The sequence below is a fragment of the Melitaea cinxia genome, chromosome 18 (assembly GCF_905220565.1).
Source record: "Melitaea cinxia chromosome 18, ilMelCinx1.1, whole genome shotgun sequence".
In the NCBI taxonomy this organism is placed as follows: Eukaryota; Metazoa; Arthropoda; class Insecta; order Lepidoptera; family Nymphalidae; genus Melitaea; species Melitaea cinxia.
Window position 1 is genome coordinate 12,017,745 of NC_059411.1, and position 16,438 is coordinate 12,034,182.

At 33.3% G+C, this 16,438-nt stretch overlaps 1 protein-coding gene across 1 annotated transcript in view; it reads left to right on the forward strand.

Annotated features, from left to right (window-relative positions):
• The window catches only part of LOC123662395 (serine/threonine-protein phosphatase 2A 56 kDa regulatory subunit gamma isoform-like), a 48,988-nt gene extending 37,229 nt beyond the window's left edge, over positions 1 to 11,759 (forward strand). The window contains exons 5-11 of the mRNA XM_045597239.1: positions 4,657 to 4,787; positions 6,504 to 6,621; positions 6,934 to 7,046; positions 7,380 to 7,542; positions 7,860 to 8,089; positions 8,543 to 8,626; positions 9,267 to 11,759. Coding sequence (XP_045453195.1) covers positions 4,657 to 4,787; positions 6,504 to 6,621; positions 6,934 to 7,046; positions 7,380 to 7,542; positions 7,860 to 8,089; positions 8,543 to 8,626; positions 9,267 to 9,426 — 999 coding nt within the window. The 3' untranslated portion in view covers positions 9,427 to 11,759. The remainder of the gene's footprint in view (positions 1 to 4,656; positions 4,788 to 6,503; positions 6,622 to 6,933; positions 7,047 to 7,379; positions 7,543 to 7,859; positions 8,090 to 8,542; positions 8,627 to 9,266) is intronic.
• The last annotated feature ends 4,679 nt before the right edge of the window (positions 11,760 to 16,438 follow it).

The following is a 16,438-nucleotide window of genomic DNA, read 5'->3' on the forward strand; positions in this document are numbered from 1 at the left end:
CCAAATTTCTACACAGTACTAAAGCGAATTAGAATAACAAACCTGTTTTGCGAGTCTGAAAATATCTCGGTGAATTTTTCCTCGCATTCTTTGGACGAAATCTAGAATATTCCCCAAAGGAATTTCTTTCGAATCAGAGTTGTAAATGTAGCACCTATAATAATAATTTCAGTAAATAACTTTTTACAGTACTGTCAATATAATCGATACTTTTACTTATACGAGACTTGCTACGATTGACATTTTAATAATTCCAATAATAATTGAAGAACATCGAGAAAGGTCGAAAGCTTTCAAATGTCAGTCGCGGTAAGTTCGTTAAGTAAAAAGCTCGTAATTTTTTGACGACGCTTAATAAGTGTTGACAGTGAGATGGAAGTTTAAAAATTAAAAACATAATCGATATTTGTGTGGTATTCTTTAACAGTTAAGGACGCTCCGCCCTTGACCGCGAATTCAATGATTGAAGGCAAACTTTTATATCTTTTTCAATTGTTTGCCTCTGCCTCAACAGTGTTCGTTATGGCCGCAATAAAATATACCTTAACGTATTTATTTGAGAGCGCTACCGTGTATCGCGGTGGTTACAGTTTGTAATGTAAATATTTTAATCGTGTTTTGTCAAGGTTATCGCTGTTTTTATGTTCTGCTCAAATTTTCTACGTAAAAACTTAAATTTCTTTCCTTTTTCTCATTTATTAAAGCGAACCTAACCTGTTGTAAAATCAATATGTTTTGTTATTGTACGTCTACCTACTTTAATTTCTGTCTGTAACTGTTCCTTTTTGGGTCATTTTTGGTTTCTTTTTGGGAAGAACTCTCTTATAGGGATAAGCACACATTATACGTGAGTCTCCATGACAAATATATTATGTATATAGTTTTGTACCTAAAAAAAATTGTTAAATAAAAATAATATGAACTTAATGGACTTAAAGATTGTTTGGTTGAAAGTGTTTCATGTAGTGAAATTTAACGCGCAAATAACTGTAAAGTAACTCTAGCCATCTTTAGTTTCATATAGGTTCACAAACGTAGGTAGTTTAAAATCTGTAAACATAACAAACGAATAAGTAGATTAAAATCTCGCCTACCCCTGGTCTAGTTACAAGCACAACTAACAGGCGGTCTCTAATAAGCTAATGGAAAATCGTGCGTCATTCGTTGATGAAGGAAGGTCTTTCGTTGTCATTACCAGTCCGCGCGTTACCGCTGTTTGTAGTAACGTGCTAAAATTAACACTTGCAAAAATATTTCTAATTTTGTGTTGTATTTAATTTTTTATTATTATGCTAGTGTACTCTAAATTATCAAACTTCTTATAGTCACTAGCTCTACCCTCCTATGTTGTATTTTTTTCTTTATATATTGTGTCCAGGTGACACATAAGGCATGAAATGAAAATATTTATGACACCATAAGGTGATTCCAAACAACAAACTTCACTTAACGAACAATTTCTAATTAAATATTACAACAAATTACTTAACCTAATGGACCCGAATGTTACAGTTCAGCCTATTGCAGTACACTGCTGGACATAGGCCTCCCCAAGTTCGCGCCAGACATCCCCGTTTCCGAGTGTTAGCCGAGAGGCAAAATGCTGAAGGAAAAAAACTCTCAGTACTCTTTTCCGAATTTAAGATCAGTACACAAATAATTGTGTTTGCTCGCAAACGAAAAAAAACCGACTTCAATTACATCGACGAGTAATACAACGTAGATCGACGAAAAAATAGTCAAGTAACAACGCATTATCAAAGATTACTCAAAAAGTAGTTATCAGATCTCGATGAAATTTAAATGTGACCACATGATAAACATCGGCTTTCGATTAAATTAAAAATCATTAAAATCGATACACCTAATAAAAAGTTATTGCGGATTTTCAAGAAATTCCCTCGATTTCTCTGGGATCCCATCATCAGATCCTGGTTTCCTTATCATGGTACTAAACTAGGGATACCCCTTTCCAACAAAAAAAGAATTATCAAAATCGGTACACCTAGTAAAAAGTTATTGCGGATTTTCAAGAGTTTCCCTCGATTTCTCTAGGATCCCATCATCAGATCCTGGTTTCCTTATCATGGTACTAAACTTGGGATATCTCCTTTCAAACAAAAAACCAATTATCAAAATCGGTACATCCAGTAGAAAGTTATGCGGTATAATACAACGAAGGTCGACGAAAAAAGCGTCAAGTAAAAACGCATTATTAGATATAGCTCGACAAGTAGTTGTTAGATCTCAAATAAATTTAAATGGGACCAATTGGCACACACCACCTTTCGATTAAAGGAAAATTTGTCGAAATCGGTCCACACGGGCAAAAGTTCTGATGTAACATACATAAAAAAAAAAAAAAAAAAATACAGTCGAATTGAGAACCTCCTCCTTTTTTGGAAGTCGGTTAAAAAGTAAACAAAATTCACAGATTACAACTATTAAATGACCAGGACAAGAGACAGCCAGTCGTGTTTGTTGAAATCACCACATACTACACACCTACTTACAATATTCGAAACTATATCTTATAACAAGACGGGAGATGGAGATAGTCCCGGTCAAGCCTAATTCAATCCCATGCCTTTTCATCGTTAAGGTAGTCATTGATATCCTAATAATCTTTTCTACACAAAGTTCGCTTTTTTTAAAAGTTTTTTTTTTTTAATTTCTGGCATAGATTGAAACGCAGCCGGAATCTTATTATATATCAAAATAGACATTCCTATAAAGGAATGACTTTTTTTCTAAACTGGTATTGAGGAAACCTTCTTAAGTGTTACATTATTTAAGGCATGTCGATCACTACGGCTAACAAACAAATGCCTGCCAATTTTTACGTATATATTCATAAATATACAGTAAAGTTAAACTCGAATATATATTTTTAGCATACCTAGCTGGAACATAAACTAAATGGATGTGAAACCACAAAACACGTATAGCTTCCTACAAGTCATTAATGTTTGATTAATAATACATATTGTATAAACATCTAGTCATGTACTTGCTTCATTGACATATAATTGTGACTGGTTTTACTCTTGTGCAATTTATTTTAATAATGCAATTACTATTAGAAAATGTCAGAGAAAGACAGTAATGACCACACGGATAGTACAAACGTATGTTAGGTCAGTATGTAATACATTTAAATGTACATAGAAGCTAAGTAGGTATAGAAATGTGTTTGATCAGAATGTCATTAATGTTTTTTTGTACACTGAGATTTACTTATGAAAAAAATCGAAAAAAAAAATAATTCTCTTGAATATAGCCTTAGGATCGATATTATAATAAATTATCTCATTTATTGTTAGAGCTCCTGTAGAAGTCTGGGCTAGGGTCGGCAACGCGCTTGCAGTGCTCTTGGTATGGTATTATCGCCAGCAACGCAAACGACATTTTTACATATTGCTATAAAATTTGTTATATTTTATTTAAATAATTTCAACGTCATTTCAGAAACAGCTTAACAGACATAAATCTATATCTAACAATCTTTAACATATTATATATATTGTTCTTGCTAATAAAGTTAATGGCGAATAGCGGAGTGAGGTTCTGTGTATGAAATTTTATTAGCATTTCATTAGTAACACCGTTATACTAAAATTTTCGAACGAATCTCAAACAACACTTAAATTTAATTTCTTGTTAAAATATGTGTAATATGTGTTTTCGAATGACAATGGGAAACTTATAAAAAAACTACTTATAAATGTAAAATTGGATACTTCATCAATATATTAGTTAAAAATTTCCGTTGTTTACTGGTCTGGGCGCTTGTGTTTGTATGTTATAGGTGGATATGTCAAGACATGGTATTTAAATGTTTTTGGGGACCTGTTCTGTTTGAGGCATTTGTTGATTTTTTACTATTTTTTATTGTCATAATAGACTTCATATTATGTAGTCAGTTAGTTCAGATTTAACAAAGGAATATACATTATTTGGACTGTAATTACATTCCTTGCATTATACAACATGCAGACACAAAATTATAACTTAAAAATAAATGCAAAATAGTCAATGTTAAATAGTTTTAAAAATCGTTTTTTTTTTTTTTTTGTTACTTTGTATCTTTTTGTCCAGTTTTTGCCTCATTTCAATATTTCATAAATAATAAACAGATTTCGAGAATCTAAAAATAATCTTGTATTACAACAATACCTAATGTCACTGACCTCTTTGGCACGCTCATGCGTCATTAATTAGAAGAACACAGCTACGATTGTAAACTGTACAGTTGTGATTGATAGTCGTCGACAGCCGTGGTGCCATTACTGTTAATTGTTTTTAGGGCTTCGGCGACGAAAACCGAAGAAAAACAACGTTTACTATAGCTCTTGATACCTATATGTAATGTGTTCTGGATTGTCGTATGAGGAAAAAAATTTTCATTATGGAATTGTGATGTTATCGTTATGTCTGGTTTAGAATAAAAATGTGTTAACTACTAGCGCACATGTTTGCTTAAACGCCTCACGTGATAAATACAAGTAGATCTTAAGCATTAGACTATCTTGTTTAAATCTAGTTACAGGTGCTAATTTTTAAATACAGGGTAAAAATTATAATAATATATTCAATTCTTCGCCCTTTAAATTTTTTTTCTAAATATATTAATTAGTACATTATATTTATTTTCAGTTACTAGAACTCTTCGACACGGAGGATCCTCGGGAGCGAGATTTTCTCAAGACGACCCTCCACAGGATATACGGAAAGTTCTTAGTTTTACGCGCTTACATTAGGAAACAAATCAATAATGTATTCTATAGGTGAGTTCGATCAATAACTAATAAAAGCTCGAGAAATGTGTTAGTTATAATTATGTTTGTATACCTATATCATGTAAAATTATCTTTTGGTACCGTTTTATTAGATGTTTTCATAAAAAGAATATTTATGTTGTTTAATTATGAATCCGATTCTTATTTAGTTGTCAAACGTGTTGATTTCTTTCAATCTTAATTCTATCGTTTTTTTTTTTTTTAAACTGTGTATTATTTAACGTATTGTTTCTTTTTTTTACAAAAAAAATAAATAAATCCTAATTTCATCTCAATATATCAAATAGCTTCTGATAAGTCAGAAAAATGGTATTTAAAAATATTTCCTCTACTAAGACATTGCATTCTCTTTTTACATTGTCTAATAAATAAACAGCGATGATCTCTCATCGTTCAAAATAATCAATCGAAAAGTTATAACTTTAGTGTTTACTGTGGTCACAGTATTAAAAAAATTCGTGACTTTGAAATTTTTTCTTTTAATTAGTTTCTTGATAGGTGATTATTTTCTATTACAAACCATAGTTCAAGTAATGAATGGAAAACGCTTCGTACCGTATTTGCGGAAACGGGCTAGTCGGTCTTTTAGTAATGTGTGTGGATAATTACGATTTATGTGAGAAATGATCTCAATGACCTTGAAAGTTTTTTCAGTCATTTAATGTCGTATAATTTATAAAATGATACACTTTGTTGACCGTTATTTACCAATCACTGCTATTATGTCGCTAATGGCGGTATATCGTGACCGCTGCCACTTAAAAAATATATATATGCATTGCAACATTTCAGTATTTTAAAAGTTTATAATTTGATTTTTGTTTTAATATTTTAGTGTATTTATCATCAGGTTTTTCAATATACAGCACACACATTATTAACTGTAACATCTCAGCAATATTTCATTTATTAATAAAGACTAATATACTTTTAATTTGACTAGCCCCTTTTATGACTAGCCCAGTTGGCGCAGTTTGTAGTGACCCTGCTTTCTGCTCCGGGGGTTTTGGGTTCGATTCCCACCCCGAGTCTGGGTGTAATGTATATGTATTTATATATTTACATATGTATTATTATTGAAAAAAAAAATGTAGCTATACCAGTCGGCTGTTACTTATAACACAAGCATTAGGTTGCTTACTTTAGGAACAGATGACCGTGTGTGTATGTTGTAAATATTTATTTATTATTATTAATTTGCTAAATGACGCTTAGAAGTGCTTTTGAAGTTGATGAAGAAATTTTGATTTTGAATGTTAAAGGCCTGCGTCATAGAATGTTGATAAAGTTATCAGTATAACGGTATCTAATAGATAAAATCATGTGATAAATTTTTCTTTCTCACCACTAAACTCGACTAACTGTCAAGTTTTTTTTATTGGGATTTGTAAATTCAAAAGGTGTAAGTCTTACTATTAGGTAACTATTAATACAATAGTTGTAACGATTAGTTGAGGCCTAATCGGTCCTAAAGCCTGTTTTACCTTCTACTGATAAACCAACCCACTAATGTGTGTAATGCCCTAAGTGCAGTTAACTGATGAGTTTCTTTTTGTATTTTGCATATTATATCCCCATTTCCAGGGTTTATCAGTCGACTGCTATTTCAACTACAAGTATTAAGATAGCACTGTCAGCCACATTAAGTTGCCTTTCTTTAGGAACCGATTTGATTGTTATGTAAAATATTTGTATTTTCCCTAGGTTTATATACGAAACCGAGCATCACAACGGTATCGCAGAATTATTGGAGATCCTCGGCTCTATAATCAATGGTTTCGCGTTGCCACTCAAAGAAGAACACAAACTTTTTCTACTTAGGGTTGGTATTTTGTATTAGAATTTATAATTGTAAGGATTTTGTATTGGATAGCATGGATTTTGTCTAGCAACAATTAGTTGGTAGAAAATATATATGAAAGAATTTTTAAAATTTGTTTGATAATTGAACCTCAACAAAATATTTTTTATGATATCACTTTTCAATATACAAAATTATCATCAATCTATCTCAAATTTTGGCAAAAAATTTAATTTGCTAAATAGAAAAATTAGTTTGATAAATATAAAAATGTTTGTCTACCCTCATTCTAATAATGTTTTTTACTTAAAAATATTTTATTTTTATTTTCAGGTACTGTTACCGCTGCACAAGGTGAAATCTTTGTCAGTGTATCACCCACAACTCGCATACTGTGTTGTACAGTTCTTAGAGAAGGATCCATCACTCACACAACCTGTTGTTAGGTAAGTAAAAAATTTTTTAATTTATTATAGAACATGTTTCGCAAATAGTCTCTATATGGTTCATTTTTCCGGTATCTTTAAATGGATAAATTCAAGAGTACAGCAAACAGTATTAACATATATTATTGGCTATGACATTTTGGCACATTTCAGATTTTTTTTGTACGACTATGTGCCTACATATTCGTAAATAGGCGCTTAGCAGGTGCTGTAACTGAAAAGCTAAATATGTTACAAAAAAAAATATATATACTTGCTTAGTTGTATGTGAAGTATTTTACGGATACGTATCTATTTTCGTTCAGTTTTATAAGATCGTTTGTAAATTTTCAGAGCATTATTAAAATACTGGCCGAAGACACATTCGCCGAAGGAAGTGATGTTCCTTAACGAAATGGAAGAGATCCTGGACGTGATCGAGCCGGCCGAGTTCCAGAAGATCATGGACCCGTTGTTCAGGCAGCTCGCTAAATGTGTTTCTAGTCCACACTTTCAGGTAAATTTCATTTTCCTCTAAATATAACCCGATCATAAAATACTATTTATTTAGCTAGTTTTTTTTTTTTTTTTTAAATCATGTATTGTTGTAGTTACTAAATTTTTAATTGCTACACTTTAATTGTTTTTATTGTTTTTTTTTTTGTATTTTTTTTGTTTAGCTTTTTCCAATATAATTACATTAATGGTCTTGTTGCATAAGCTCCTCAACAATATTCGATAATAATGAATGGAATTTAAAAACCGAGTAAAGGTATTTAGACTTCCTTTAACAGACTGAAACCTCACCTAACTCTATCTTTCTTTCTTTCTCAGGTAGCAGAACGAGCGTTGTACTACTGGAACAACGAGTACATAATGTCGTTGATATCAGACAACGCGACACATATATTGCCGATAATGTTTCCTTCGCTGTACCGCAATACGAAGAGCCACTGGAACAAAACAATACATGGTTTGGTCTACAACGCTCTCAAGCTGTTTATGGAAATGAACCAGAAGCTCTTTGATGAGTGCACACAGCAACATAAACAGGAGAAACAAAAGTGAGTTACAATTACTCTAATGTGCATAATGTAAAACAATTTTTTTTCTGGAGGCTCTGGGGAGGTTCCCAGGAGCTCTGGTCCCCTTATGGACCATAGGAACATAACACAGATCACAGATAAATAACGCTGCTTGAGAGCAGTGTTATTTAGCTGTGATCTTCTGTAAGATCGAGGGGTATTACCCAGTTGGGTACCACCCCCTGGTTACATGTGATGAGATTTTAGACTAGCCCCCCCTTCTCCGTACCCAAAAATCACGTGAATTTTTTGTGTTAAGTAAATTTAAATTTTCAGAATATTATCTTTAAATACCGATATAATCTGATAAACTATTGGAAAGTTAAGCATCGCAATCCAAACTTCTAACTTCTAGACATGGATTAAGATACGGTTTCTGAACTCCTTTCGAGTCTCGTGTGTTTGATGGACGACCTCAATGACTGTTCGCAGGGAGCGTGAACGCATGCAACAGCGCGAAGAGCTGTGGCAGAAGCTGGAGGCGCGCGCGGCCACCAACCCCGCCGCCCGCGCGCTGCCCCCCGCGCGCCCCGCCGCTCCCCCCGCCACGCCCCCCGCCGCTCCCCCCGCCACGCCCCCCGCCGCTCCCCCCGCCACGCCCCCAGCCGCGCCGCCCTCGCCCGCGCCCGCCGCGCACAACTCGTCGCCCGCCGCGCCCGCGCCCGCACTGCCGCGCCTTGACGGAGACGCCGGAGATGTGTGTTTACTGTTTACATATTGCGTATACCTGTTGGTGATGCCATCGAACGATAATCGTTATGTGCATAGAAACATTCTTAAAATTATCTATGCCTCTATTGGTGATACTATCGGACGTGTATCTGTTCGATCCAAGATCATATTTATCCTGGGGCCAAAAGGGTCATGGCCCGGGGCAGCAGGCTGAGCATACGTTCCCTGCTTTTGCTTTTTTCTGTAAATTTATGGGGGCGAAGTATACTGAATTTTATATAATACTAGCTGCCCAGACAGACTTCGTTCTGTCAATAGTTAATAGTAAAAATTAAATAAATGTAGAAACTAATTTTTTTTTATTAAAACCTTTCGTGGGCCTTAAGGAACATATTAAAAAAAAATTGCCGAATCGGTCGCGCCATTCTCGAGTTATGCGCTTAGCAACATTCATTTTTATTTATATAGAAAATTTACTTATAAGTGATTATTTTTTCCAGCCGCGGAAACAAAACTACAACGCCAGCAAGCCGCTGCTCAGGAAGAAATCCGAACTACCCGCGGATACGTCGACAGTGAAGGCCCTGATCGAACACAAGCGCGCCGACGCATACCTAGCCACGCCCCCCGACGCCGACTGCTAGCGAAACCCGCATCTTACTAGCGAACCAACCTGTGTGAGGTAACCCATCAATACCGCCCACAGCTTAGCGCTAAGTCTCAAGATAGCTAAACGACGTCATCGAACCGTGCGGAGTGTGTGATGTAACTACTAAAACCGCAGCAGCAGTACCGCCACAACCAAGCGCTGTCTCTAGATAGCTAAATGACGTCATCAAACCGCAGAAAATGTTAAAAAATCGCCAGACCCAGACCAACGGTTTAATATGGGGGGCTTTCCCCACGTCGCATCATCTATACGCTTGATTATGAGGACTATAGAGATAGCTAAGTCAACAAGTCACGGCAAAAGTGAGACGTCATTTACCATGACGCGTTTGAGGTTAAAATGATGTAACAATGACTTATTTCACTCGGATGTTGTTGCCAAATTGTGATACTTTACCCAGAATTGACTGTTATATTTCGCTCATTTAAATGAGCGATCACTTATATATTGTTGGAAAATTAAAGTGCTATTAGATTTTGATACGATTGTTAAATATAGATACCCATAATAAATATATATTCCTTCGTGTACGTCTAAATCATTTCGGTGGCCGGTTTCAAGTTTCAATAGTAAGCGTTTGAGAACGATAGTCAGGTGCTAAACTATGTTTGATTTCCAACAATAAATGAGTAAAATAAAAAATTAAATTTAACGTCATTGTATATATTTGCATACATAAAGATTGCATTAAAAAAATTGTCCTGTAGAATTCTTTTTTTTTTTGTTATATACGTTTATATGTGTACACTACATCTACTCTATAGTAGCACAAATTGCTAGCTAGCGCAAAGTATGGTTTAAACGGTTATAAATTTTGTTTATTCGAGACAAGATAAATACCAGTAACCAGTAGCATTGGTCAGTTTTAAAAATGCAATCTAATGAAAACCTTTATCGCCATTTAATGTAACTTAAAGTAGTCAGCGCACCGCTTTAGACTTAACAAAAACACATTAAAATGTATTTACTACAATAATCAACAATAGTCACGTGTTTAGGTAATCACGGATCATGTATTAGTTGTTATTTGAATACTTACTTTTGGCGCTCGACTAATTCCAGAATAGTGAATATAATAAAGGAATAAATTATATTGTTTACCTTTACCTTTTGAGGCTGTACGTCTAACGACTTTCATATAAGTTATTGAAGTTGAAATCGCCAATTTTGATAGATTTCTTTGTTAAAGAAAAGTTACAAGCAAGAAGTAAAGGATGCTAACATTGTTTATATTATAGCTAGTATATAAAATTAGTGAACCGTCACACACAGAACATCTAAATAAATAAAATATAAGTTAGTATTAAAGCAGTATACATTGTCTATTAATTTATTTTATTGCATGTAATTTTGGATGTTTTTTGTGTGACGGTATCAACTAGTATATTGTATGTCTGTCCCAACTTCCCATAGATAGATAGGTCGTTGAATTTATTACAACCAGTCTTCTTTAGAGGACTTAATAATAAAAACTAAATACATAATATAAAATTGATATGAAAGTAATTTGTGCTAGTTTTCAAGCCTCACCGTTGTAGTCACCAATTTAGAAGTCACAATTAAATATATCAAAAAAATATTTGTTTATTTTCTTTCTGTTAAATATTTTTACATGTAAAAAATTAAATATTGTGCATAGTTTCAGAATAGAAGTGAACTAACAACACTCTTTAAAATAATGTAACAAAATGTTTAAAACCATTCCAAATATTTTAATTATTTTAGCTAGTTTTTGCTTTTTTAAATGTTTACTCATATCTTCTTATTTTTAAATACTTTTTCATATAACTATTCCGAAATCCAAGTCACTTCAAAATTTACACAGTTATAATTGCCTTCATTTTAATTTGTCTAAAAAAGTGTTAAATTTTCTGTGAAGCCTTAAATCAGAACAACAGTCAGAAATATGTCAACGTTTCTTCCTTCTTCTGTACATTATACTATAATGTTTATGTAAATAAAAAATATTTTTCATTTCAACAAAAGAGGCAAAAATTTACCTCACACTAATAAAATATTAAAATTATTGTTATCCAATATATGTATAAGTGTACAAGAAGTCATTATTATTTAAACATTTATATGAAAAAGCGCATAAATTCTAAAATGTATAAATGTATTAGTGTGTCACTTTATTATTGATAATATGTTTATTGATGTAATGTTATTGTTAAAGATCTCGTAACACTAAAGATTGTATGATTGTATATTCATGCTAAGTATGTACGCTATTCATGTTACAATAATAACGTTTTAATTATCAACTTTGATGGACAAATACACACTAATAAGGTGCCTTTTGTGAAATGTACTTTCTTTTCGAATGAAGGAAAAATGAGAATTTACAAAATAAGACAGTATACGTTTTTCGACAATTTAATATCTTGATTAATCACAGGGACAGACTAAATAGAATACACTGAAAAAGTTATAGGCGCTTAGTTAGCCATAGATAATTTATAAATATCCACACCTAGCCTGTTATAAAATGATTTAATGATTAGGCACGGTCTCTGCATTTTGTGTTATATTTTTAATTTTAATATTTTGTTTTCTTTAAATGCAGTGTGCCAAAGGTGATTATTTTGTTTATTGGACAAAAAATATTTTAAAGCACCGTCTAAACTTAAGTATTTTATATGTAAAATTGTATGAATGCGCGTAATAGTAAGATAGGATGCGTGCGTGATTGGAAACACCTATATTCTATTTTTATTTAAATCAAATTTATTTTTATTTTCTTTTATAACATATTACCACGCGTGTTAATAACGGTGTCAGGATTTTTTAATTATGCAAAATAAATGGACTGAATTTTGACAAAAATAAAGCTATCTTACATATTAATGGAAAAGAAGAATTTTATAATGCAATAACTATGATAGTCACCTCAGCAAGCTCTTGCAAAATACCTTCGTTATACTGACGTAGTATTCTCATTCCTAGAACACTGACATTGTGCTCGTCATCGAAAGCTTATTTTAGTATCTATATTTTATATCTCAATAATTTTCAATGTCTACAATTTAACGTCATAATTATATTCGACACAGTAAAATTTAAAAGAACATTATCAATAATCGACTAGGTACTATTTTGGATAAATTTATATATATATGCGGAACGTTCTAGAAGTGTCCGCCTATATAAGAATTCTAGGGAGTCCCGAGGCTACGTCAGTGTTGCTATTGTTATGGTATTATTAATGAAACATCGAGTGACCGTAGCCATCGAGTAGCATCTATATAAAAATTAATATGTAAGTTTTTGACTAAGCCGATGTATAATGAAAAGATTTTGCTTCCGGTAAGCGAATGTGTGCAATTTTGTATGAAAATTTTCGTATTAAGCGATCGACGCGGTCACTCGATGCTAGTGTAGGTATAGATCTCTGCGTGTGGCGAGTGACTGGACTGACCACTTTAGCGATAATTTGCAAAGCTGTTCAAATAAAATGATAAATTTTGTATAAATATTTATAACGATAATGTAACTGTTGAAATAAAATATTGTAACAGATGACATATTGTAAGGTGCTTATGATTATCGTTATAATACAAAGTTGTGCATATACTCTGTGGTGTTTTATTTCCCTCGAAATTTTTTCTGCGATTGATCGTAATTTTATAATGCTAGACAACATTTTGCATATCATTAAATCAAAATATAAATTTGAATCGAAAATAAAGTCAAGTAAAAATTACAAGATTCATTTTTCTAAAAATACATAATTTGGGATATAGGAGCAGGCAAAGCCACCGATGGTAAATCCGTTCTGGGATAAATAACTTGATGACTCGACTTACGCGATTTTTTTATCGTCGCAAAAGCTGCCTGCGGCATTGGGTTTGTAGGGAAAAAAAGACAATTCGATATCTACGTTACTTTTAAAGACATTGTCTGTAACAGTATATGAATATGTCCATATTTTGCGTATTTTATTTAACAAAACGAGATATCTACGCGATGAGTCACAAAAAATATATAATATCGTAATAGGTATATTCTTATACTTAAAAACCGAGCTAGCATACGTAAATTGACAAAACAAGATATCAAAGCGACGACTACCACACTACTTACTATGTTAGTATGTTAAGAAATGAATACTTATATCGTTTTATCTACTTATATTCAACTACAGTTAAAACGAACGTAAATTGATATGTCAATTTATATTTTTTCAGCTTGGTGAATACAGTAAATCAAAAGTTGACATAATTAGATATTAAGTTATTGCCAACCTTTTTCCAACGGATACCGATTGGTGCACAGCGTGGATAGTTTTATAAGTCAGTAAAGTCTGAAGAAAATTAAACCACAAGACTTATGTCCCAAATTCAAATTTCTTTAAACCTATATTTCGACTTATAGAGAGACCCAGATGAAAATAAACCATTTAAATGATTGGATTCAGCTGGTACGTGTAAATTTCAGAAAACCATATACCTAAAGCTGTGGATATGACGCTGAGTTAAGAACTACAAAGGGCCTTTTTCTCTTTCTTTCCTCTGGCAACCTATTAAATGGTTACAATATAATAAGGAACGCGTTTGCGCAAAGGTCACAGCACTAGTTTGTGGTAATTACGTTGGCGGTTGCGAGTTCGATCCTCGCACATGACAAACATCTCTTTGTGGGTCTTCTCACCGTACCTCGGAAAGCACCTGAAACCGTCGGTCCCGATTGTTACCATGTACACCTGATAGCGATCGTTACTCATAGTATGGAATATATCCACCGACCCGCATTGCAGCGCAGCGTGGTGGTTTAAGCTCTGATCCTTCTCCTAGATGGCGAAAAAGGCCTATGGCCAGCAGTGGGATATTACAGGCTGAAGCGCGTAATATAATAAGTACAGCATCGAAAAATACTATCCAAACACAACCTTGATTGCGAAACTCCTTTTAAATCAGTCAATATTAAGAGAAGAGGGAAGATTACTGTGCATTCTTTTAAACTGACTCAGATATCTACTCAGCCATTGCCAATCAATGCAGAAAAAAAAGATTTGATGGATTTGATGCAGTTAGTTGATAAGCCATTTCGTGAATTTTATTTGAACATCAACATCACGAACTGTGTTCCCTCGGATCCTGATCTGGACGTGGATAATCCAGATATGGACGATACGTGTATATAATGATTAATTGACATGTTTGAAGTGATAATGTCGCATACTATTTTTTCCCCGAGATACATGAGACCAGAAGTCGTAATTTTTCTTTTTCTTTGCTAATTAGGTAGAACAAAAAGTGCGCTTGCATTCCCGAACGATTGAAATTTCATTACGAACATTTTTATTTTAAAAAATTTGATTACAATCAATAAATGTGTTTATTGATACCCAATTCTATGGTAAATAAGTTGATAAGTCATCGGTGAACATGTTAAAAAATTAATTATTATGAATAATAAGATAATAAGAAAGAAAAGGCATAGCCATATATGAAAAACCATCTAAAATTTTCCTTAAATCAATTTAGAAATTTCAATTACACTGAAAAACTCATTTTTAGGAATTAAACAATGTCTTCACTGGTTTGAGCACTAATGTATGGGGAATAAGTTGATAAGTCTCTGGGAAGTATGTTGATAATATCTTACAAAATAAGCAGATTTTACGAGAATACGTAAAATAATTTGAAAGATCACATATAATATCCATAAATCAAGCTATAAAGATGAGTTCAAGATGAAACGGGATCTTGGAGAAAATCTCAAACTTCAAAATCGCTGCCCTGTAAAATTGCTATTTTGGACTTATCAAGTTCATCACCTTCTTCCTACTGTGTGGTTACGGTAGTAAAGAATATAGCCACCCCCTCTCTTCCCGTGGGTGTGGTAAGGGGCGACTAAGACGAACGACGAACTTACAAAGTTGACCGATGGCGGGCATCCAACTGCTGGCTTTGAAATACACAGGCTGAAGACGGGCAGCAGCGTTTTCGGTGCGCGATAAAGCCAGCCCTGCGGTCACCAACCCGCCTGCCCAGCGTAGTGACTATGGGCAAAACACACGAGTTCACGCCATTTTTGGCGTTAACCTATGGAGGCTTATGTCCAGCAGTGGACTGTGTTCGGTTGAAACGATGAATGATGATGATGATGTTCTTCACGCCATGCACGGAAATAGCTATACTATAACGGACCTCTGCAATCGGCGCTTTGAAACTTTTCAAGCGTCAAAGAATAACTAGGAGATGGGTCATTAAATAGCATCGTAATGAACAACTTTGGGTAGATAAAACTATTTATTAATATATAAATCATTGTATACCAAACAAATTTTATACATATAAATAATTAAACGATTTTCAATAATTACTGCCTCGAAGTTCGTGTAGTTCCACTTCCACACATCATATTGATGCCAATGTACAGATTTAATTAGTTTACAGTAAATTAGTTATTTTGCTCACCTGAAGTCTCGGATCTATTATTACTATGACATTATAAACCAAAGGATTTTTTACCTCATTCATATAATAAGTTTTAGGATATAATCTTTTTCATTTTACAGAACTTATTTTAATATCAGCGATAGAAAATAAATTTTTATGTTAATAAAACCACGCATTTGAGGTATTAAAGCAGAATTAAGTAGTGGGTCTACTAAATATTATCAGAATGAGGTATACTACTTATACACTATATTGAGGATTATGTGTTTGTTTCAACAACTCATTCCTGTATACCTCTGACAGAGATCAATGCGACTAGCATTTTATTCTAACTGCTTATTTTAATAAGTTAATTTTATGATAACAGCTGTCAGACGGTACAGGAACAGTTGATTTTTGATACTCGTGATATATACAAACAAGTTATACACTGTATTAGTTTTATCAAATTCGATCGACTTTTTAAGTATTTGCAGAATTCATACAGCAAAGAAAATTCTGAGAAACTCAGGAAAAAAAAACTTTCTATATTTGACTTGGTTAATATGCCCAATATTTCGTAACTAATGCTTACATAGAATT